The sequence below is a fragment of the Oncorhynchus gorbuscha genome, linkage group LG06 (genome assembly GCF_021184085.1).
Source record: "Oncorhynchus gorbuscha isolate QuinsamMale2020 ecotype Even-year linkage group LG06, OgorEven_v1.0, whole genome shotgun sequence".
In the NCBI taxonomy this organism is placed as follows: domain Eukaryota; kingdom Metazoa; phylum Chordata; class Actinopteri; order Salmoniformes; family Salmonidae; genus Oncorhynchus; species Oncorhynchus gorbuscha.
In genome coordinates this window covers 8,144,445-8,167,836 of record NC_060178.1, presented here as the reverse complement: position 1 = coordinate 8,167,836, position 23,392 = coordinate 8,144,445, and the positions used below count along the sequence as shown (strand labels likewise).

General features: G+C 45.4%; 1 protein-coding gene and 1 non-coding gene across 3 annotated transcripts in view; one reads left to right on the top strand and one right to left on the bottom strand.

The window, feature by feature from the left end:
• LOC124037480 (ATP-dependent Clp protease ATP-binding subunit clpX-like, mitochondrial) overlaps window positions 1-22,722 on the top strand; it is a 32,478-nt gene extending 9,756 nt beyond the window's left edge. For both annotated transcript variants that reach the window (XM_046352223.1, XM_046352222.1), the window contains exons 8-15: window positions 1,515-1,691; window positions 3,700-3,864; window positions 5,225-5,313; window positions 7,672-7,836; window positions 8,602-8,901; window positions 13,237-13,329; window positions 13,600-13,706; window positions 22,443-22,722. In XM_046352223.1, the coding sequence (XP_046208179.1) occupies window positions 1,515-1,691; window positions 3,700-3,864; window positions 5,225-5,313; window positions 7,672-7,836; window positions 8,602-8,901; window positions 13,237-13,329; window positions 13,600-13,706; window positions 22,443-22,524 (1,178 nt within the window). In that variant the 3' untranslated portion in view covers window positions 22,525-22,722. The remainder of the gene's footprint in view (window positions 1-1,514; window positions 1,692-3,699; window positions 3,865-5,224; window positions 5,314-7,671; window positions 7,837-8,601; window positions 8,902-13,236; window positions 13,330-13,599; window positions 13,707-22,442) is intronic.
• On the bottom strand, window positions 14,146-14,223 carry trnaa-ugc. The gene has a single exon. It is a non-coding gene; the product is annotated as a tRNA-Ala (tRNA).
• Window positions 22,723-23,392: the final 670 nt, after the last annotated feature.

Genomic DNA, 23,392 nt, shown 5'->3' with positions numbered 1-23,392 from the left:
TGGTGAGGTCCCTCAGTATGGTGATAATATGGTGAGGTCCCTCAGTATGGTGATAATATGGTATGGTGATAATATGGTATGGTGATATATGGTATGGTGAGGTCCCTCAGTATGGTGATAATATGGTATGGTGATATATGTTATGGTGATAATATGGTATGGTGAGGTCTCTCTGTATGGTGATAATATGGTATGGTGAGGTCCCTCAGTATGGTGATAATATAGTGTTGTGAGGTCCCTCAGTATGGTGATAATATAGTGTTGTGAGGTCCCTCAGTATGGTGATAATATAGTGTTGTGAGGTCCCTCAGTATGGTGATAATATGGTATGGTGAGGTCCCTCAGTATGGTGATAATATGGTATGGTGAGGTCCCTCAGTATGGTGATAATATGGTGTTGTGAGGTCCCTCAGTATGGTGATAATATAGTGTTGTGAGGTCCCTGGCAATTCCCAGCCCCAGTAATAAATCATCTGTGTGCACTGTGTGAACTCGGTGTAGCTAGTCGCCATGCTGGACAGATAAGGTGTTCCAATGACCCAGAAAATAATTTTGTAGTCAAATCAAATCAAATTTATTTATATAGCCCTTCGTACATCAGCTGATATCTCAAAGTGCTATACAGAAACCCAGCCTAAAACCCCAAACAGCAAGCAATGCAGGTGTAGAAGCACGGTGGCTAGTCTTGTTATCTATCCCAGCCTTCGGCCCTGCTCTCCTCATTCACACCAGGGTTCAAATATTATTTTGAAATCTTTCAAATACTTTGAGCGTTTGCTTTAGCCTACCTCGAGTGCCAGATGGGAGGGGTTTGCAGTTTTTACGACTATTCTATTGGTTCCATTGCACCAGGCAAGCTCAATCAAGCACATATAAAGTATTTGAAATGATTTTGAATACTATTTGAACCCAGGTCTGCTTTTCTTCATTTCGGTAACTCCACACTGGTTCCCAGTTCAGTTTAGCAATGCTGGGTGCATGTATTTTTAGATTGAACTTGGACCTATTGCTGCAATGGCAGCAGGCAGCACCACAGATACTGATACTTCACATTATAACTAGAGAGCCTAGATTATGCAATATCATGCCTGGGGAAAAAAAACACACAAAAAACAAGACACAAACTTGTTATAAATATATAACACAATTCATTAATACATTACATACTTTTAATACAACTCAAGTTGCCAGATCATAGGGAGTAGGCCAACATTGCATAGCCTGTTTGGGAAAAGTTACGTTTTCTTGCCTGGTCATTGCTATGAGGGATGGGAAACATTGACCCAAAATGGATTCCCCTAGCCTGGGTGCCAGTCTTTTTTTCCTGCCCTCTCGCCAACTCCTTTATGGAATCAGTCATGTCGAAGAAGCTGGACAAGGATGGCAGTGGGAGTTGACATTTGGCAAGAGAACAAACCGATCTGGGACCAGGTTAGAATTCACCACTGTCCTGCTGCCAAATCTGAACCCAAATATACAATACGACGGTTTTTTGTTTACATTTGTCATTATAGAACTCCTTCAAATAGCAGGGATCAGTCCCCATGGCAACGCCCTGGGAGCCTCCATGCAGCAACAGGCCACTCAGCAGGCTCCTCAGGAGAGGAGGGGCGGAGACGTGTTAGACTCCACACACACCGACATCAAACTGGAGAAGAGCAACATCGTGCTGCTAGGCCCCACCGGATCAGGTTAGTAGGCTACTCGTGACGTCATCAAACCGGTTCTGGCATCACTCGTGACGTCATCAAACCGGTTCTGGCATCACTCGTGACGTCATCAAACCGGTTCTGACATCACTCGTGACGTCATCAAACCGGTTCTGGCATCATACCGGTTCTGACATCGCCATCAAACCAGTTCTGGACGACATCATCAAACCAGTTCTGGCATCACGTGACGTCATCAAACCAGCGACATCATCAAACCGGTTCTGGCATCACTCGTGACGTCATCAAACCGGTTCTGACATCACTCGTGACGTCATCATACCGGTTCTGACATCAGTGTGAGACGAACTAAATGCGTTGTGGCTCGTACCGTCAATATCCTGGGACAAAAAGCCAAGGCACTTCTCATTCATTTTTGGTACCATTTATTTGAGTTATAAACAGGGTACATGTCTATATACTGTACTCTATACCATCTACTGCATCTTGTCTATGCTGTTCGGCTATCGCTCATCCATATATTTATATGTACATATTCTCATTCCCCCCCTTCAGATTTGTGTGTATTAGGTAGTTGTGAAATTGTTAGATTACTTGTTAGATATTGCTGCACTTTTGGGAACTAGAAGCACAAGCATTTCGCTACACTCACATTAACATCTGCTAACCATGTGTATGTGACCAATAACGTGTGATTTTATTTGGGTAGTGTTCAGCATTTTGAGGGCCTTAAGCGAGATTTGGTTGGGAGGGGGGGGGTCTGTCACAGACTAAGGCAGGACAGTTGAAACTGGATCAGCAGCGTGACCAGGTGGACTGGGGACAGCCAGGAGCCAGGTAGTACTAAGACATGGTCCTAGGGAGAGAGAGAGAATTAGAGGGAGCATACTTAAATTCACACAGGACACCAGATAAGACAGGAGAATTTCACCAGCTGTATCGGTCTGACCCTAGCCCCCTGGCACATAGGCTATTGCAGCATAGATACTGGAGTTTGAGACAGGGGGAGTCAGGGGACATAGTGGCCACGTCCATAGATACCCCTGGACAGGGCCAACCAGGCAGGACGTTTGCGAGAAGATATGTGTAATCTGCTTGAAACATTAAAGTGACTTACCTTACAGATACAAGGCAGCCATTTTCCCCTCCATTCAAATGCAAATCATTTGATTCATGCACTGGGTTGTCTGGCTGTCGTGGTTTTATTTAAACCTGTCCTTCCCTCATCTACACTGATATTATTTCAGTAGAACTCGATTATGATTTTTTTTAAATCTCTCCCATATCTATCTATCTATCTATCTATCTATCTATCTATCTATCTATCTATCTCTCTATCTATCTCTCTATCTATCTCTCTATCTATCTATCTCTCTATCTATCTCTCTATCTATCTATCTATCTATCTATCTATCTATCTATCTATCTATCTATCTATCTATCTATCTATCTATCTATCTATCTATCTATCTATCTATCTATCTATCTATCTATCTATCTATCTATCTATCTATCTATCTATCTATCTATCTATCTATCTATCTATCTATCTATCTATCTATCTATCTATCTATCTATCTATCTATCTATCTATCTATCTATCTATCTATCTATCTATCTATCTATCTATCTATCTATCTATCTATCTATCTATCTATCTATCTATCTATCTATCTATCTATCTATCTATCTATCTATCTATCTATCTATCTATCTATCTATCTATCTATCTATCTATCTATCTATCTATCTATCTATCTATCTATCTATCTATCTATCTATCTATCTATCTATCTATCTATCTATCTATCTATCTATCTATCTATCTATCTATCTATCTATCTATCTATCTATCTATCTATCTATCGTTATTATTCATAACAGGTTAGAATATTAAAACCTTTATTGACATGGATTAAGGAAAATAAGAAGCAGAATACATGCATTGTGTCAGACCCGTGATTTACAAACAAACTGCAGTAAAATACATCCTTACTGTCCTTACACATTCTTTACTATACTTTCCCAGGCAAGACGTTGTTGGCCCAGACCCTGGCCAAGTGTCTAGATGTACCCTTTGCCATCTGTGATTGTACCACCCTGACCCAGGCTGGCTACGTGGGGGAGGATATCGAGTCTGTTATCGCCAAGCTGCTGCAGGATGCAAACTACTCTGTGGATAAAGCACAGCAAGGTGGGTGAATCACAAACTCTGTTCTCTGGGTTATTTTAGGCATGTTTAAAGACATGCTCCGGTACTATGGCGACTAAGAAAATATTTGGCTTTTGTGGCTGATGTGTCAATGTGCAGTTCATGGATAATCTATGAGGAGAATTACTGTTTTACCTCAATTAGCCACCAAATCAGTTAGTGACTGTATTCTTGAAGATGTGCCGTGCCATTTTCACTACATTTCCCCCCGCATGGGCCAGCCCCTTAACAATTCAAGTTCGAGCCAATGAGCTTCAGCCCTTCGCATTTGAGTGAGCAAGAGGCCTGCGTTATCCAATGATGTTGCACGGCGGCCCCAACAGCTCAGTGGACACAGCAGAGAGAGAGAGAGAGAGAGAGAGAGAGAGAGAGAGAGAGAGAGAGAGAGAGAGAGAGAGAGAGAGAGAGAGAGAGAGAGAGAGAGAGAGAGAGAGAGAGAGAGAGAGAGAGAGAGAGAGAGAGAGAGAGAGAGAGAGAGAGAGAGAGAGAGAGAGAGAGAGAGAGAGAGAGAGAGAGAGAGAGAGAGAGAGAGAGAGAGAGAGAGAGCAAGAGAGAGAGAGAGAGCAATGACGTGGTGCATTTTTCTGCACATGATGTGATGTAGTACACCATTTTGGGGGACCACTTTTGTCTCGTGAGCACTACTTTCAGAACTACTGGCAAAAAAACTATACAAAAGTACTGGAGAATCTCTTTAATAGACCTGTTTTACAAGCCTCAGTATTATGAAAAAGGAACTACATTTGGACTGTGTTCTGTAATTTTATTATGCAACTTCCTAATAAGCCCCTTTGAACAATATATGGTTTTGTCCTTTACCCCTCCGAAAGGCACCCAGGCTGGAGAGTTTCTGGGTGCCCAGTTTCTGGGTTGGAGCAGTTGTTGTGGTGGGTGCCTTGCTCAATGGGCACAATGGCAGACAATGGCGTCTATGAGTTGATACCGGCAACCCTTCGGTTGCCAGCTCACTTCCCGACAGATTTTTGCATGTCAGACCCAGGATTCGGACTGGCAACCGTCCGGTTGCTGGCTCATCTCTCTGGTAACCGCTCATTTGGCTTTTTACGAACAGTATGCAAAGAGCTCTTTCAACTGAACATCACAACTACTTTTTTTTTACTGAGCTAACCTGCTCCAGCGTGTTGTTCCACAGCTGACCCTGTGCTGTTTCCTGCCTCGTGTACTCTCTCTGTGTCTCTGTCTCTGTGTGTCTGTCTCTGCCTCTGTGTGTGATGTATAGAGAGGGGTTGGGAATAACCTAGGACAGGGAAAAAAGACCCATTTCTGATTCCGATTAGACGATAAAGTTGTCATTTTTTTCTGTGGTTTCCCTGTACAATAGGCATAGTGTTTCTCGATGAGGTGGACAAGATCGGCAGTGTTCCTGGGATCCACCAGCTCAGAGACGTAGGAGGAGAGGGTGTACAACAGGTCAGTACTGTTCTACACTGTCCACAAGTCTAGTAGATGCCTCTAGTGTGTAGAGGGAGGTATTCAACTCTCTCTTTAACACTACATACCTCTAATAATGATACTTTAGTTAATGTTCAAACACTCGCCCTGTCATCTACGTACCTCTAATAATGATCAGGGATGCCATCTAGTCACCTTTAGAAGAGATTTGACATTTTTAATCCAAAATGGGTGACCTACCTGATTCGTGGAGATCCGATGGATGGAGGGGGGGGGGGGGGGGGTGCTTTGGATCACTACTGGCTGTAAGAGAACAAGGGCGTTTACCGCTATACTGTCTGTATCCATGTCTCAGCCAATCGTCCACATAACAACATAATGCAGCACGCTGCTGAAGAGAGAAGTGACAACCAATTTGCTAGTTACAGCATCAGCGTGCACCCTGGGAAGACAGCAGAGAGTAGAAAGGCAGTTTTGGCAGTTACAGCATCAGCGTGCACCCTGGGAAGACAGCAGAGAGTAGAAAGGCAGTTTGGCAGTTACAGAATCAGCGTGCACCCTGGGAAGACAGCAGAGAGTAGAAAGGCAGTTTGGCAGTTACAGAATCAGCGTGCACCCTGGGAAGACAGCAGAGAGTAGAAAGGCAGTTTGGCAGTTACAGCATCAGCGTGCACCCTGGGAAGACAGCAGAGAGTAGAAAGGCAGTTTGACAGTTACAGCATCAGCGTGCACCCTGGGAAGACAGCAGAGAGTAGAAAGGCAGTTTGGCAGTTACAGCATCAGCGTGCACCCTGGGAAGACAGCAGAGAGTAGAAAGGCAGTTTGACAGTTACAGCATCAGCGTGCACCCTGGGAAGACAGCAGAGAGTAGAAAAGCAGTTTGCAGTTTTGGCAGTAGAAACAGCATCAGCATCAGCGTGCACCCTGGGAAGACAGCAGAGAGTAGAAAGGCAGTTTGACAGTTACAGCATCAGCGTGCACCCTGGGAAGACAGCAGATAGCAGAAAGGCAGTTACAGCAGCACGTCCCCTGGACGGTAACGAAGAGGTCGGTGAGAAGCCTGACCACAGAGATGGGGGTGAGAAGGTGAGGTGAGGAAGCGTACTTCATGAGCTGTAACCGGGGGAAAAAGGGCGTTTGGAAAGTTTGAGGTGAGGGAGAAAGTGTGGTGGAACAAGTATTGTTAGCATTTTTAATTAAGTAACGTTATCTTGTTGGCTGGATCGAATTCTCCATTAGCTAGCCAGAGAAATGTTGAGCAGCATCTGATCAAATAACTTAGCTGATCAAATAATTTAGTTTATAGTGTGAAAATGAACTGACTAATAAAGTCACGGCTAACGTTAGCTAGCTATCGTTACAACACCAGATAAGATAACATTAATAACCTAACCAATTCACTATAGTATTAACTGGTATACGACTCCTTGCCCTTCCAAGTTATAACGCGTTAGTTGCTTACTGGACCCTGGCAATCTGTGTGAAATGTTAGTTTGTTAGCTAGTTAACCATGTTAACTACTATCTGTGAACCAATGTTTTCCCTCTACAGTATGTGGTTAATTTTCAGAATGAGAGAATTAGGTGAAAATGAGGCGTTGCTTGTTAATAAACAAGTGGATTTAGGGATGAAGTGTAGCTGGAGCTGGGCCTGGTTTAAGCCGGTTGCCACTGTAGAGGTGAAAAGAACACCACACACTTTCCCTCTTGCTCACTTCTTCAATACAGTGTATAAAAATGGGTATGCCAGGTGTTACTCTCTGCCTGAAAGAGATCAATTATACCACAAAGGGTATCATGCTCTGCTGGCACGTTGTAGAACAGATGTCCACAGGCAGAACGTGTACAGTGTAATAATGTGCAGTGTGTAACCCTAAGATATTGCTTTTGTTGTGTTGAACGTGACAGCAACACTTGTCTGTGAGTGAGGGGGAACTATTATATTTTTAACTCGGTGAATGTTATTTTTGCACACATGTAGCCTTGTGCACTTGATCGATGTCTACTATAGTGGCCAAATATTTTGAGTTAAAAATAGAATGCCTGTTTGTTTTATTCTATTTCTACTTTAAGATGAGTCGTCGTCCCGCCCCCCGTGCAATATTTAGATGTGTGTGGCCACAAGCCTTCTATTGTAAAGGCTGTCATGGCTAACTGCAATATTAGTGTATAAGAGGTTTTTTAAATTTTCCATTCATAAAAAAAAAAAAGATGATATCATTTTGTTGATGGTTGACAACAACAAAAAAATTACAAATCCAGTTGAATCTCCTCACTTTGGTAACATAACATAAAGTCAAGAGGTGTGAAATGCTTTCTGAATGCATTGTGTATGGTATGGGAGGCGTTAAGTGTTTGACAAGCGTTTTGTTTGTAGGGTCTGCTCAAACTCCTGGAGGGCACGATAGTGAACGTTCCAGAGAAGAACTCCAGGAAGTTGAGAGGAGAGACTGTGCAGGTGGACACCACTAACATCCTGTTCGTAGCGTCAGGGGCCTTCAACGGACTCGACAGAATCGTCAGCAGACGGAAGAATGAAAAGGTGAGTAAGAAATATAATTATTATTTTCCCTCTGTGTAACCACCCAGACCTGTAATAAGGCTGTAGTCCTCTGTGTAACCACCCAGACCTGTAAAAGGCTATAGACCTCTGTGTATCCACCCAGACCTGTAATAAGGCTGTAGTCCTCTGTGTAACCACCCAGACCTGTAATAAGGCTGTAGTCCTCTGTGTAACCACCCAGACCTGTAATAAGGCTGTAGTCCTCTGTGTAACCACCCAGACCTGTAATAAGGCTGTAGTCCTCTGTGTATCCACCCAGACCTGTAAAGGGGCTATAGACCTCTGTGTGTCCACCCAGACCTGTAATAAGGCTGTAGTCCTCTGTGTATCCACCCAGACCTGTAAAGGGGCTATAGACCTCTGTGTAACCACCCAGACCTGTAATAAGGCTGTAGTCCTCTGTGTGTCCACCCAGACCTGTAATAAGGCTGTAGTCCTCTGTGTGTCCACCCAGACCTGTAATAAGGCTGTAGTCCTCTGTGTATCCACCCAGACCTGTAATAAGGCTGTAGTCCTTTGATTATTTCCTCTCTAAAATGGTCAACAAAGAGTGTCTCTTATCTGAAACAGTTTAGTTATTTGTCCCTTTTTATGTATTATTTTCAGGAATGTAACATGAATGTCTCGACCTGGCGATCTTCCCCAGATGTCTAATGTCTTCAGTGTTTTAGTGTTACCACTTCCTGTAGTTTTTGTCTAGTAGCTGGACTTCAACACACCCACTAATCCTCTTCTCCTTTCTAGTACCTGGGCTTTGGCACGCCCTCCAACATGGGTAAGGGTCGCCGTGCGGCGGCGGCAGCCGACCTGGCTAACAGTAGTGAACAGACCGACATGGTGGCAGAGATGGAGGAGAAGGACCGGCTGCTGAAGCTCGTGGAGGCCCGGGACCTCATTGAGTTTGGGATGATCCCGGAGTTTGTCGGGCGTCTGCCTGTGGTGGTGCCTCTACACAGTCTGGATGAAGAGACGCTGGTCCGTATCCTGACAGAACCACGCAATGCCGTCATACCACAGTACCAGGCCCTGTTCAGCATGGACAAGGTAATTAGTAGTAGAACTGTTCAGCATGGACAAGGTAATTAGTAGTAGAACTGTTCAGCATGGACAAGGTAATTAGTGGTAGAACCACCCAGTACCAGGCCCAGTTCAGCATGGACATACCACAAGGTAATTAGTAGTAGAACTGTTCACCAGGCCCAGTTCAGCATGGACAAGGTAATTAGTAGTAGAACTGTTCAGCATGGACAAGGTAATTAGTAGTAGAACTGTTCAGCATGGACAAGGTAATTAGTAGTAGAACTGTTCAGCATGGACAAGGTAATTAGTGGTAGAACCACCCAACGCCGTCATACCACAGTACCAGGCCCAGTTCAGCATGGACAAGGTAATTAGTAGTAGTTAGGGCTGGCACAATTAACGTATAACTGTGTAACCCATGATTATGGATGAAGACTGTCATGAAACTAAAATAACTGTCATAACCGTTAAAGAATATATACAAATGTATCTGGACACCCTTTCAAATGAGTGGATTCGGCTATTTCAGGTCTCGAGCACGTACAGCCATGCAATGTCCGTAAACACTGGCAGTAAAATGGCCCTACTGAAGAGCTCAGTGACTTTCAACGTGCCACCGTCACCAACAAGTCAGTTTGTCAAATTTCTGCCCTGTTAGAGCTGCCCTGGTCAACTGTAAGTGCTGTCATTGTGAAGTGGAAACGTCTAGGAGCAACAACGGCTCAGCCGCGAAGTGGTAGGCCACACGAGCTCACAGAAAGGGACCGCCGAGTGCTGAAGCGTAGCGTAGCGCGCCGAAATCATCTGTCCTCGGTTGCAACACTCACTACCGAGTTCCAAACTGTCTCTGGAAGCAACGTGGGCACAATAACTGTTCGTCGGGAGCTTCCACACAGAAGCCTAAGATCACCATGCGCAATGCCAAGTGTCAGTGAAAGTGGTGTAAAGCTCACCGCTATTGGACTCTGGAGCAGTGGAAATCTGTTCTCTGGAGTGATGAATCACGCTTCACCATCTGGCAGTCCGACGGCCGAATCTGGGTTTGGCGGATGCCAAGAGAACGCTACCTGTCCAGGTGCATAGTGCAAAATGTAAAGTTTGGTGGAGGTCTGGGGCTGTTTTTTCATAGTTTGGGCTTGTGTAAAAGCTTTGCTTCCCTCCCTCTCCTCGCCCCTACCTGGGCTCGAACCAGGGACCCTCTGCACACATCAACAACAGTCACCCTCGAAGCACCATTACCCATCGCTCCACAAAAGCCGCGGCCCTTGAACAGCAAGGGGAACAACTACACTATCATTCAAAAGTTTGGGGTCACTTAGAAATGTCATTGTTTTAGAAAGAAAAGCACATTTCTTTGTCCAATAAAATAACATCAAATAGATCAGAAATACAGTGTAGACATTGTTAATGTTGTAAATGACTATTGTAGCTGGTAACGGTATATTGTTTTTAATGGAATATCTACATAGGTGTACAAAGGCCCATTATCAGCAACCATCACTCCTGTGTTTCAATGGCACGTTGTGTTAGCTAATCCAAGTTTATCATTTTTAAAAGGCTAATTGATCATTAGAAACCCCTTTTTTTTGCAATTATGTTAGCACGGCTAAAAACTGATTTTTAAAGAAGCATTAAAACTGGCCGCCTTTAGACTAGTTGAGTATCTGGAGCGTCAGTATTTGTGTGTGTCTGTGTCCGTGTTCTTTTGGAAGGGGGAAAAAGTATTATAATTGTTAACCCTGCATTATAATTATATAAAAGCCCCTTAGATATTCTGTTTTTATTTACAGTAGTGATGGACAGCTGGAGGCATTTTGTTAAATAAAAGGTTATATTTACGTTTTTTTTGTTTTTTTGTTAAACTCATCCATATCGTTTTCTTAGCAAGGGAGGAGAATTCCCCACCTGGGCGGACTGTGAAAGGCTCACGTTCAAACGCAATGATATCCTTGGGCAGACATGCTGTAGTCTTCCAATCTGGTGGAGAAGATGTCCCTCAGCTGCTTGATGAAATGTTCCATGAGCTCTGTGACGATGCTGCGGCCTGGTCCCTCTGCCTGTCGTTTCTTCAGTGTGCTGAAGTCTTCCATCAGCTCTGTGACGATGCTGCGGCCTGGTCCCTCTGCCTGTCGTTTCTTCAGTGTGCTGAAGTCTTCCATCAGCTCTGTGACGATGCTGCGGCCTGGTCCCTCTGCCTGTCGTTTCTTCAGTGTGCTGAAGTCTTCCATTACCTCTGTGACGATGCTGCGGCCTGGTCCCTCTGCCTGTCGTTTCTTCAGTGTGCTGAAGTCTTCCATCAGCTCTGTGACGATGCTGCGGCCTGGTCCCTCTGCCTGTCGTTTCTTCAGTGTGCTGAAGTCTTCCATTACCTCTGTGACGATGCTGCGGCCTGGTCCCTCTGCCTGTCGTTTCTTCAGTGTGCTGAAGTCTTCCATTACCTCTGTGACGATGCTGCGGCCTGGTCCCTCCGCCTGTCGTTTCTTCAGTGTGCTGAAGTGCAGTAGCCTTCCAGAGGACAATTCCAAAAAAAAAGTGGTGTGTGCAGCTCTCAATGACCAATTCAATGTTTCTGCATTGGGCCTCTGTATGGGGCGGGAAGAACACTGGAAGTTTCTGCGTCGGGCCTCTGTATGGGGTGGGAAGACCACTGAATGTTTCTGCGTTGGGCCTCTGTATGGGACGGGAAGGCCACTGAATGTTTCTGCGTCGGGCCTCTATATGGGACGGGAAGGCCACTGAATGTTTCTGCGTCGGGCCTCTGTATGGGACGGGAAGGCCACTGAATGTTTCTGTGTCGGGCCTCTGTATGGGGTGGGAAGGCCACTGAATGTTTCTGCGTCGGGCCTCTATATGGGACGGGAAGGCCACTGAATGTTTCTGCGTCGGGACTCTATATGGGACGGGAAGGCCACTGAATGTTTCTGCGTCGGGCCTCTATATGGGACGGGAAGGCCACTGAATGTTTCTGCGTCGGGACTCTATATGGGGTGGGAAGAACACTGGAAGTTCTATGCTTCGATTCCTAATTAGTTTGAGATTGGAATTGTTTGCAAACAGCGATATTTTTCTTGCTAATAAGACGCACTGGCTTGGCATTGGGAAAAGATGGAGAGATGAACGCATATCTTTGTACATTCTTCTCTGAAACTTCGGTTTTCATTATTCGCCTTTCTTCTTGATACTTTTGGAGAGCGACATGTTCTCTTGCTATCAAGCTAATTGTTCTGAACGAATGTTGACATTAAAAAAAGTAGTGGACTACAGTAGGCTATGTAGACTTGTTTTTCCCCACCAGTTAACGCACAGAGAAATAAACAAAAAATTATAATAATTTGATAGAGACGGTGGTTTTATGAGTGTAATCAGATAAATTATCTTATTGTCACTGAATTTATTATGTACCAATCATATGTGTTAAATCAATGACATTGTTATTTTCACTGAATCTTCATTTGGGTATTGGTTAGCCTACAATTGGAGTTTGGAAACAGTCATGTTGTACAGCGCCATATTTTCCTAACAGAAACCCTGAGAGTTTTGTTTTTCTAGAAACACCATAATATGAATCAAATTAATTAAGCTACATTTCTTAATCAATCCCATATACTATGTTCTTACTAAAAAAGGTTTTAAATTCTCTAGTAGTACAGCCAATATTACAAAAAGTCAAATGCTTCTCAAAGATGCCCTCCGGTGGTCAAACTAGCACTAACGGCAACAATGGCTGACAATTAAATAACGTGCAATAGAATTCTGCGGCAGCCCGCAAGGTGTGCTGTAGTATGACGCAACTTTTACAGGAAGAACCACTGTAGTAGTAACACAAGGTAGTAGCAGCAGCAGGCCCTGTTCAGCATGGACAAGGTGAGGAAGGAAAGGCATTATTTCACGGGACTGGAACCACAGCTCCCCTGCTGAGAATCTACTGGCTACCTACAGCTCACATACAAGTACTGCTGGCTACTACTTAGCAAACACACAGATAATATTGTCAATAATCAAGGATGTGTTTTTGTCATGTTTAGTCTAGTGTGGCAGGTATCCTAGTGGTTAGAGCATTGGACCAGTAACTGAAAGGTCGCTGGTTCGAATACCCAAGGTGACAAGGTGAAAAGTCAGCCGATGCACCATTGAGCAAGGCACTTAACCCTAATTTGCTCCAGGGGTGCCGTACTACTATGACTGACGCTGTAAAACAACACATTTCATTGCACCTATCCAATGTATGTGACAATGAAACATAATCTTTTTTGCTGTTGTTGTCTTTAGATGTGCGTATCACATTCACTCTTCCTGTGTCTCGGTTCCTGTTTTAACCTCCAGTGTGTTCCTCTCTCTCTCTCTGTCATTGTGTTCCAGTGTGAACTGAACGTAACGACAGATGCTCTGAGGGCCATCGCCAGGCTGGCTCTGGAGAGAAAGACTGGAGCCCGAGGCCTGAGGTCCATCATGGTCAGTCAGTACAGAACATGATGCACGATGACAATGTGCTCAATTCCTATAAGTTGGGGTATTTGAGTCTTTTATCAGCAGTCACAACATACACACAATGGCTTCAATTGATGACGATAAATATAAGTGGATATTTCTATTATGGTGAGTGATTTCTGTGACCATGAAGGTTAAATTAATTAATTAATATCCATGTCCTGTTTCAGTTTGCTGTGTGAAATGTCTCTCTTTTTTCTTTTCTTTTTTTTAATTTTTTTTTTTTTATTACAGGAGAAGCTTCTTCTGGAGCCCATGTTCGAGGTGCCATGTTCAGACATCATGTCTGTGGAGTTAACCAAGGACGTCGTCCTGGGCAAATCGGAGCCACAATACGTCAGGTAAGTCAGCACCTGTTTGGTTTCAATTCTCACTTCTCAAATCATATCATATTATACAATGGCAAGTGTTTTATTAGTGTTAGGCTGAAAAAAAGAAGAGAGAAACGCACTTTACACTAAAGAACGCCATTGGAAATAACAATGATTTGTTCACTGACTCGCCTGGTGGAAGAAGAAGTATACAACAACCCCATCAATCATGCAGGTCCTACCTGTTGGTGTCATCATGTCAGAGGTTTATTAAGAACAGAACCCTGACCTGAAGTTCCTGTGTTATGGTCCTACCTGTTGGTGTCATCATGTCAGAGGTTGATTAAGAACAGAACCCTGACCTGAAGTTCCCATGTGAAAACGCATCTCATCAAACCCTACCTCGGCTCTCCTACCACGAACACTTATCCAGAGCGACTCACAGTAGTGAGTTCATACATGTTCATACTGGTCCCACCTGTGGGAATCAAACCCACAACCCTGGCGTTGCAAGCACCATGCTCTACCAACTGAGCCACACAGGACCAAATAACTAACCCTGCCACTAATACTAACCCTGCCACTAATCCTGACCCTGCCACTAATACTGACCCTGCCACTAATACTGACCCTGCCACTAATACTAACCCTGCCACTAATACTGACCCTGCCACTAATACTGACCCTGCCACTAATCCTGACCCTGCCACTAATACTGACCCTGCCACTAATACTGACCCTGCCACTAATACTGACCCTGCCACTAATACTGACCCTGCCACTAATACTGACCCTGCCACTAATACTGACCCTGCCACTAATACTAACCCTGCCACTAATACTGACCCTGCCACTAATACTGACCCTGCCACTAATACTGACCCTGCCACTAATACTGACCCTGCCACTAATACTGACCCTGCCACTAATACTGACCCTGCCACTAATACTGACCCTGCCACTAATACTGACCCTGCCACTAATACTGACCCTGCCACTAATACTGACCCTGCCACTAATACTGACCCTGCCACTAATACTGACCCTGCCACTAATACTGACCCTGCCACTAATACTGACCCTGCCACTAATACTGACCCTGCCACTAATCCTAACCCTGCCACTAATACTAACCCTGCCACTAATACTAACCCTGCCACTAATCCTGACCATAATCCTGACCCTGCCACTAATCCTGACCCTGCCACTAATACTGACCCTGCCACTAATACTGACCCTGCCACTAATACTGACCCTGCCACTAATACTGACCCTGCCACTAATACTGACCCTGCCACTAATACTGACCCTGCCACTAATACTGACCCTGCCACTAATACTAACCCTGCCACTAATACTGACCCTGCCACTAATACTGACCCTGCCACTAATACTGACCCTGCCACTAATACTGACCCTGCCACTAATACTGACCCTGCCACTAATACTGACCCTGCCACTAATACTGACCCTGCCACTAATACTAACCCTGCCACTAATACTGACCCTGCCACTAATACTGACCCTGCCACTAATCCTGACCATAATACTAACCCTGCCACTAATACTGACCCTGCCACTAATACTAACCCTGCCACTAATACTGACCCTGCCACTAATACTGACCCTGCCACTAATACTGACCATAATACTAACCCTGCCACTAATACTGACCCTGCCACTAATACTGACCATAATACTAACCCTGCCACTAATACTGACCATAATACTAACCCTGCCACTAATACTGACCCTGCCACTAATACTGACCCTGCCACTAATCCTGACCATAATACTAACCCTGCCACTAATACTGACCCTGCCACTAATACTGACCCTGCCACTAATCCTGACCATAATACTAAACCTGCCACTAATACTGACCCTACCACTAATACTGACCCTGCCACTAATACTGACCCTGCCACTAATACTGACCATAATACTAACCCTGCCACTAATACTGACCCTGCCACTAATACTGACCCTGCCACTAATACTGACCCTGCCACTAATACTGACCCTGCCACTAATACTAACCCTGCCACTAATACTGACCCTGCCACTAATACTGACCATAATACTAACCCTGCCACTAATACTGACCCTGCCACTAATACTGACCCTGCCACTAATACTAACCCTGCCACTAATACTGACCCTGCCACTAATACTGACCCTGCCACTAATACTGACCATAATACTAACCCTGCCACTAATCCTGACCCTGCCACTAATCCTGACCATAATACTAACCCTGCCACTAATACTGACCCTGCCACTAATACTGACCCTGCCACTAATACTGACCCTGCCACTAATACTAACCCTGCCACTAATACTGACCCTGCCACTAATACTGACCATAATCCTGACCCTGCCACTAATACTAACCCTGCCACTAATACTGACCCTGCCACTAATACTGACCCTGCCACTAATACTGACCCTGCCACTAATACTGACCCTGCCACTAATACTGACCCTGCCACTAATACTGACCCTGCCACTAATACTGACCCTGCCACTAATACTGACCCTGCCACTAATACTGACCCTGCCACTAATACTGACCCTGCCACTAATCCTGACCCTGCCACTAATACTGACCCTGCCACTAATACTGACCCTGCCACTAATACTAACCCTGCCACTAATCCTGACCATAATCCTGACCCTGCCACTAATCCTGACCATAATCCTGACCCTGCCACTAATACTGACCCTGCCACTAATACTAACCCTGCCACTAATACTAACCCTGCCACTAATCCTGACCATAATCCTGACCCTGCCACTAATCCTGACCATAATCCTGACCCTGCCACTAATACTGACCCTGCCACTAATACTAACCCTGCCACTAATACTGACCCTGCCACTAATACTGACCCTGCCACTAATACTGACCCTGCCACTAATACTGACCCTGCCACTAATACTGACCCTGCCACTAATACTGACCCTGCCACTAATACTGACCCTGCCACTAATACTGACCCTGCCACTAATACTGACCCTGCCACTAATACTGACCCTGCCACTAATACTGACCCTGCCACTAATACTGACCCTGCCACTAATACTGACCCTGCCACTAATACTGACCCTGCCACTAATCCTAACCCTGCCACTAATACTAACCCTGCCACTAATACTAACCCTGCCACTAATCCTGACCATAATCCTGACCCTGCCACTAATCCTGACCCTGCCACTAATACTGACCCTGCCACTAATACTGACCCTGCCACTAATACTGACCCTGCCACTAATACTGACCCTGCCACTAATACTGACCCTGCCACTAATACTAACCCTGCCACTAATACTGACCCTGCCACTAATACTGACCCTGCCACTAATACTGACCCTGCCACTAATACTGACCCTGCCACTAATACTGACCCTGCCACTAATACTGACCCTGCCACTAATACTGACCCTGCCACTAATACTGACCCTGCCACTAATACTAACCCTGCCACTAATACTGACCCTGCCACTAATACTGACCCTGCCACTAATACTGACCCTGCCACTAATCCTGACCATAATACTAACCCTGCCACTAATACTGACCCTGCCACTAATACTAACCCTGCCACTAATACTGACCCTGCCACTAATACTGACCCTGCCACTAATACTGACCATAATACTAACCCTGCCACTAATACTGACCCTGCCACTAATACTGACCATAATACTAACCCTGCCACTAATACTGACCATAATACTAACCCTGCCACTAATACTGACCCTGCCACTAATCCTGACCATAATACTAACCCTGCCACTAATACTGACCCTGCCACTAATACTGACCCTGCCACTAATCCTGACCATAATACTAAACCTGCCACTAATACTGACCCTACCACTAATACTGACCCTGCCACTAATACTGACCCTGCCACTAATACTGACCATAATACTAACCCTGCCACTAATACTGACCCTGCCACTAATACTGACCCTGCCACTAATACTGACCCTGCCACTAATACTGACCCTGCCACTAATACTAACCCTGCCACTAATACTGACCCTGCCACTAATACTGACCATAATACTAACCCTGCCACTAATACTGACCCTGCCACTAATACTAACCCTGCCACTAATACTGACCCTGCCACTAATACTGACCCTGCCACTAATACTGACCATAATACTAACCCTGCCACTAATCCTGACCCTGCCACTAATCCTGACCATAATACTAACCCTGCCACTAATACTGACCCTGCCACTAATACTGACCCTGCCACTAATACTGACCCTGCCACTAATACTAACCCTGCCACTAATACTGACCCTGCCACTAATACTGACCATAATCCTGACCCTGCCACTAATACTAACCCTGCCACTAATACTGACCCTGCCACTAATACTGACCCTGCCACTAATACTGACCCTGCCACTAATACTGACCCTGCCACTAATACTGACCCTGCCACTAATACTGACCCTGCCACTAATACTGACCCTGCCACTAATACTGACCCTGCCACTAATCCTGACCCTGCCACTAATACTGACCCTGCCACTAATACTGACCCTGCCACTAATACTAACCCTGCCACTAATCCTGACCATAATCCTGACCCTGCCACTAATCCTGACCATAATCCTGACCCTGCCACTAATACTGACCCTGCCACTAATACTAACCCTGCCACTAATACTAACCCTGCCACTAATCCTGACCATAATACTAACCCTGCCACTAATACTGACCCTGCCACTAATCCTGACCATAATACTAACCCTGCCACTAATACTGACCCTGCCACTAATACTAACCCTGCCACTAATACTAACCCTGCCACTAATCCTGACCATAATACTAACCCTGCCACTAATACTGACCCTGCCACTAATCCTGACCATAATACTAACCCTGCCACTAATACTGACCCTGCCACTAATACTGACCCTGCCACTAATCCTGACCCTGCCACTAATCCTGACCCTGCCACTAATACTGACCATAATACTAACCCTGCCACTAATCCTGACCATAATCCTGACCCTGCCACTAATACTGACCCTGCCACTAATCCTGACCATAATCCTGACCCTGCCACTAATACTAACCCTGCCACTAATACTGACCCTGCCACTAATACTGACCCTGCCACTAATACTGACCCTGCCACTAATACTAACCCTGCCACTAATACTGACCCTGCCACTAATACTGACCCTGCCACTAATACTGACCCTGCCACTAATACTAACCCTGCCACTAATACTGACCCTGCCACTAATACTAACCCTGCCACTAATACTAACCCTGCCACTAATCCTGACCATAATACTAACCCTGCCACTAATACTAACCCTGCCACTAATACTAACCCTGCCACTAATACTAACCCTGCCACTAATACTAACCCTGCCACTAATACTAACCCTGCCACTAATACTAACCCTGCCACTAATACTAACCCTGCCACTAATACTGACCCTGCCACTAATACTGACCCTGCCACTAATACTGACCCTGCCACTAATCCTGACCATAATACTAACCCTGCCACTAATACTGACCCTGCCACTAATACTGACCCTGCCACTAATACTAACCCTGCCACTAATACTAACCCTGCCACTAATACTGACCCTGCCACTAATACTAACCCTGCCACTAATACTGACCCTGCCACTAATCCTGACCATAATACTAACCCTGCCACTAATACTAACCCTGCCACTAATACTAACCCTGCCACTAATCCTGACCATAATACTAATCCTGCCACTAATACTAACCCTGCCACTAATACTAACCCTGCCACTAATACTAACCCTGCCACTAATACTAACCCTGCCACTAATCCTGACCATAATACTAACCCTGCCACTAATACATACCCTGCCACTAATCCTGACCATAATACTAACCCTGCCACTAATACTGACCCTGCCACTAATACTGACCCTGCCACTAATCCTGACCCTGCCACTAATCCTGACCCTGCCACTAATACTGACCATAATACTAACCCTGCCACTAATCCTGACCATAATCCTGACCCTGCCACTAATACTGACCCTGCCACTAATCCTGACCATAATCCTGACCCTGCCACTAATACTAACCCTGCCACTAATACTGACCCTGCCACTAATACTGACCCTGCCACTAATACTGACCCTGCCACTAATACTGACCCTGCCACTAATACTGACCCTGCCACTAATACTGACCCTGCCACTAATACTGACCCTGCCACTAATACTGACCCTGCCACTAATACTAACCCTGCCACTAATACTGACCCTGCCACTAATACTGACCCTGCCACTAATACTGACCCTGCCACTAATACTAACCCTGCCACTAATACTGACCCTGCCACTAATACTGACCCTGCCACTAATACTGACCCTGCCACTAATACTGACCCTGCCACTAATCCCGACCCTGCCACTAATCCCGACCCTGCCACTAATCCCGACCCTGCCACTAATACTGACCCTGCCACTAATACTGACCCTGCCACTAATACTGACCCTGCCACTAATACTGACCCTGCCACTAATACTGACCCTGCCACTAATACTGACCCTGCCACTAATACTGACCATAATCCTGACCCTGCCACTAATACTGACCCTGCCACTAATACTGACCCTGCCACTAATACTGACCCTGCCACTAATACTGACCCTGCCACTAATACTGACCCTGCCACTAATACTGACCCTGCCACTAATACTGACCCTGCCACTAATACTAACCCTGCCACTAATACTAACCCTGCCACTAATCCTGACCATAATCCTGACCCTGCCACTAATCCTGACCATAATCCTGACCCTGCCACTAATCCTGACCATAATCCTGACCCTGCCACTAATACTAACCCTGCCACTAATCCTGACCATAATCCTGACCCTGCCACTAATCCTGACCATAATCCTGACCCTGCCACTAATCCTGACCATAATCCTGACCCTGCCACTAATCCTGACCATAATCCTGACCCTGCCACTAATCCTGACCATAATCCTGACCCTGCCACTAATCCTGACCATAATCCTGACCCTGCCACTAATACTAACCCTGCCACTAATACTAACCCTGCCACTAATACTGACCCTGCCACTAATCCTGACCATAATCCTGACCCTGCCACTAATACTGACCCTGCCACTAATCCTGACCATAATCCTGACCCTGCCACTAATCCTGACCATAATACTGACCCTGCCACTAATACTGACCCTGCCACTAATACTGACCCTGCCACTAATCCGGACCCTGCCACTAATCCTGACCCTGCCACTAATCCTGACCATAATCCTGACCCTGCCACTAATACTGACCCTGCCACTAATACTGACCCTGCCACTAATCCTGACCATAATCCTGACCCTGCCACTAATCCTGACCATAATACTGACCCTGCCACTAATACTGACCCTGCCACTAATACTGACCCTGCCACTAATACTGACCCTGCCACTAATACTGACCCTGCCACTAATCCTGACCCTGCCACTAATCCTGACCATAATCCTGACCCTGCCACTAATACTGACCCTGCCACTAATACTGACCCTGCCACTAATACTGACCCTGCCACTAATACTGACCCTGCCACTAATCCTGACCCTGCCACTAATACTGACCCTGCCACTAATACTGACCCTGCCACTAATACTGACCCTGCCACTAATACTGACCCTGCCACTAATCCTGACCCTGCCACTAATACTGACCCTGCCACTAATACTGACCCTGCCACTAATACTGACCCTGCCACTAATACTGACCCTGCCACTAATACTGACCCTGCCACTAATACTGACCCTGCCACTAATACTGACCCTGCCACTAATACTGACCCTGCCACTAATCCTGACCCTGCCACTAATACTGACCCTGCCACTAATACTGACCCTGCCACTAATACTGACCCTGCCACTAATACTGACCCTGCCACTAATACTGACCCTGCCACTAATACTGACCCTGCCACTAATACTGACCCTGCCACTAATACTGACCCTGCCACTAATACTGACCCTGCCACTAATACTGACCCTGCCACTAATACTGACCCTGCCACTAATACTGACCCTGCCACTAATACTGACCCTGCCACTAATACTGACCCTGCCACTAATACTGACCCTGCCACTAATACTAACCCTGCCACTAATACTGACCCTGCCACTAATACTGACCCTGCCACTAATACTGACCCTGCCACTAATACTGACCCTGCCACTAATACTGACCCTGCCACTAATACTGACCCTGCCACTAATACTGACCCTGCCACTAATACTGACCATAATCCTGACCCTGCCACTAATACTGACCCTGCCACTAATCCTGACCATAATACTAACCCTGCCACTAATACTGACCCTGCCACTAATACTGACCCTGCCACTAATACTGACCCTGCCACTAATACTGACCCTGCCACTAATACTAACCCTGCCACTAATACTGACCCTGCCACTAATACTGACCCTGCCACTAATCCTGACCCTGCCACTAATACTGACCCTGCCACTAATACTGACCCTGCCACTAATACTGACCCTGCCACTAATACTAACCCTGCCACTAATACTGACCCTGCCACTAATACTGACCATAATACTAACCCTGCCACTAATACTGACCCTCTTTCTCTCTCTGCATAACTAACACTACCTCTCTCTCGCTCTCAGTTTTAGTTATGCGCAGAGAATCTCCTAAATGACTCAAATGTGATGTAAATATATTTCCAGGGCTCCAGCAGAGGAGGACTACGACTCTGGTATTGAAGAGGAGAACTGGCCCAGACAGGTGGATGCGGCAGCTAACAACTGATCGGATCTCCCTCCCCCTGTCCAGTCATTCATTTCAACAACTGTCACATCTACAATCATTTAGAACACCTTCTAGAACATTTGGAAGCCAACTGTAGGTTCCTGGAATTCCAGCCCCTGAGCCATCTAAACAGACCTCCGTCAGGCTCTGTAGACCACAACTAAAACCACACCATAAAACTGTAGAACACTACTAAAACCACACCATAAAAGTGTTTTCATAATGAACAACACGGATTTGAGCTCTAGAAGTATATATATTTTTTCTTGGTCCTGTGAATTGGACAGTAGGCTAATTTCTTTAAGTTGTTAGAAAATGAAAATGGACCTGCTATAGTGTATATATTTAAAAAAATGTTTGGGGTAGGTAGTGTAATTTGTCTGTTCTCTCTCCTCTTGTGTTGTGTTGATGACCGATTGAAATGACAATGGAAACAAATACAACATGACTGGGATCATATTTTACACTTGAAGCCTTAACCAGGGCTAAGGAATGTTCCGTTTTACTAGCAAATCAAAGTTGATTTGTCACACGTGCGCTGAATACAACACAATACAGTGACATGCTGACTTACAGGCTCTAACCAATAGTGCAGAAAAAGGTATTAGGTGATCAATGGGTAAGTAAAGAAATAAAACAACAGTAAAAAGACAGGCTGTATACAGTAGAGAGGCTATAAAAGTAGCGAGGCTACATACAGACACCGGTTAGTCAGGCTGATTTGAGGTATGTACATGTAGATATGGTTATCGTCAATGTTACATAACAATATACAACTAATGCCCTGACTGTCACCAGCAGACCGGGGTTCAAATACTATTTGAAATTGTTCACATGCATACATACATACTTTGGAGTGTTTTCTGTG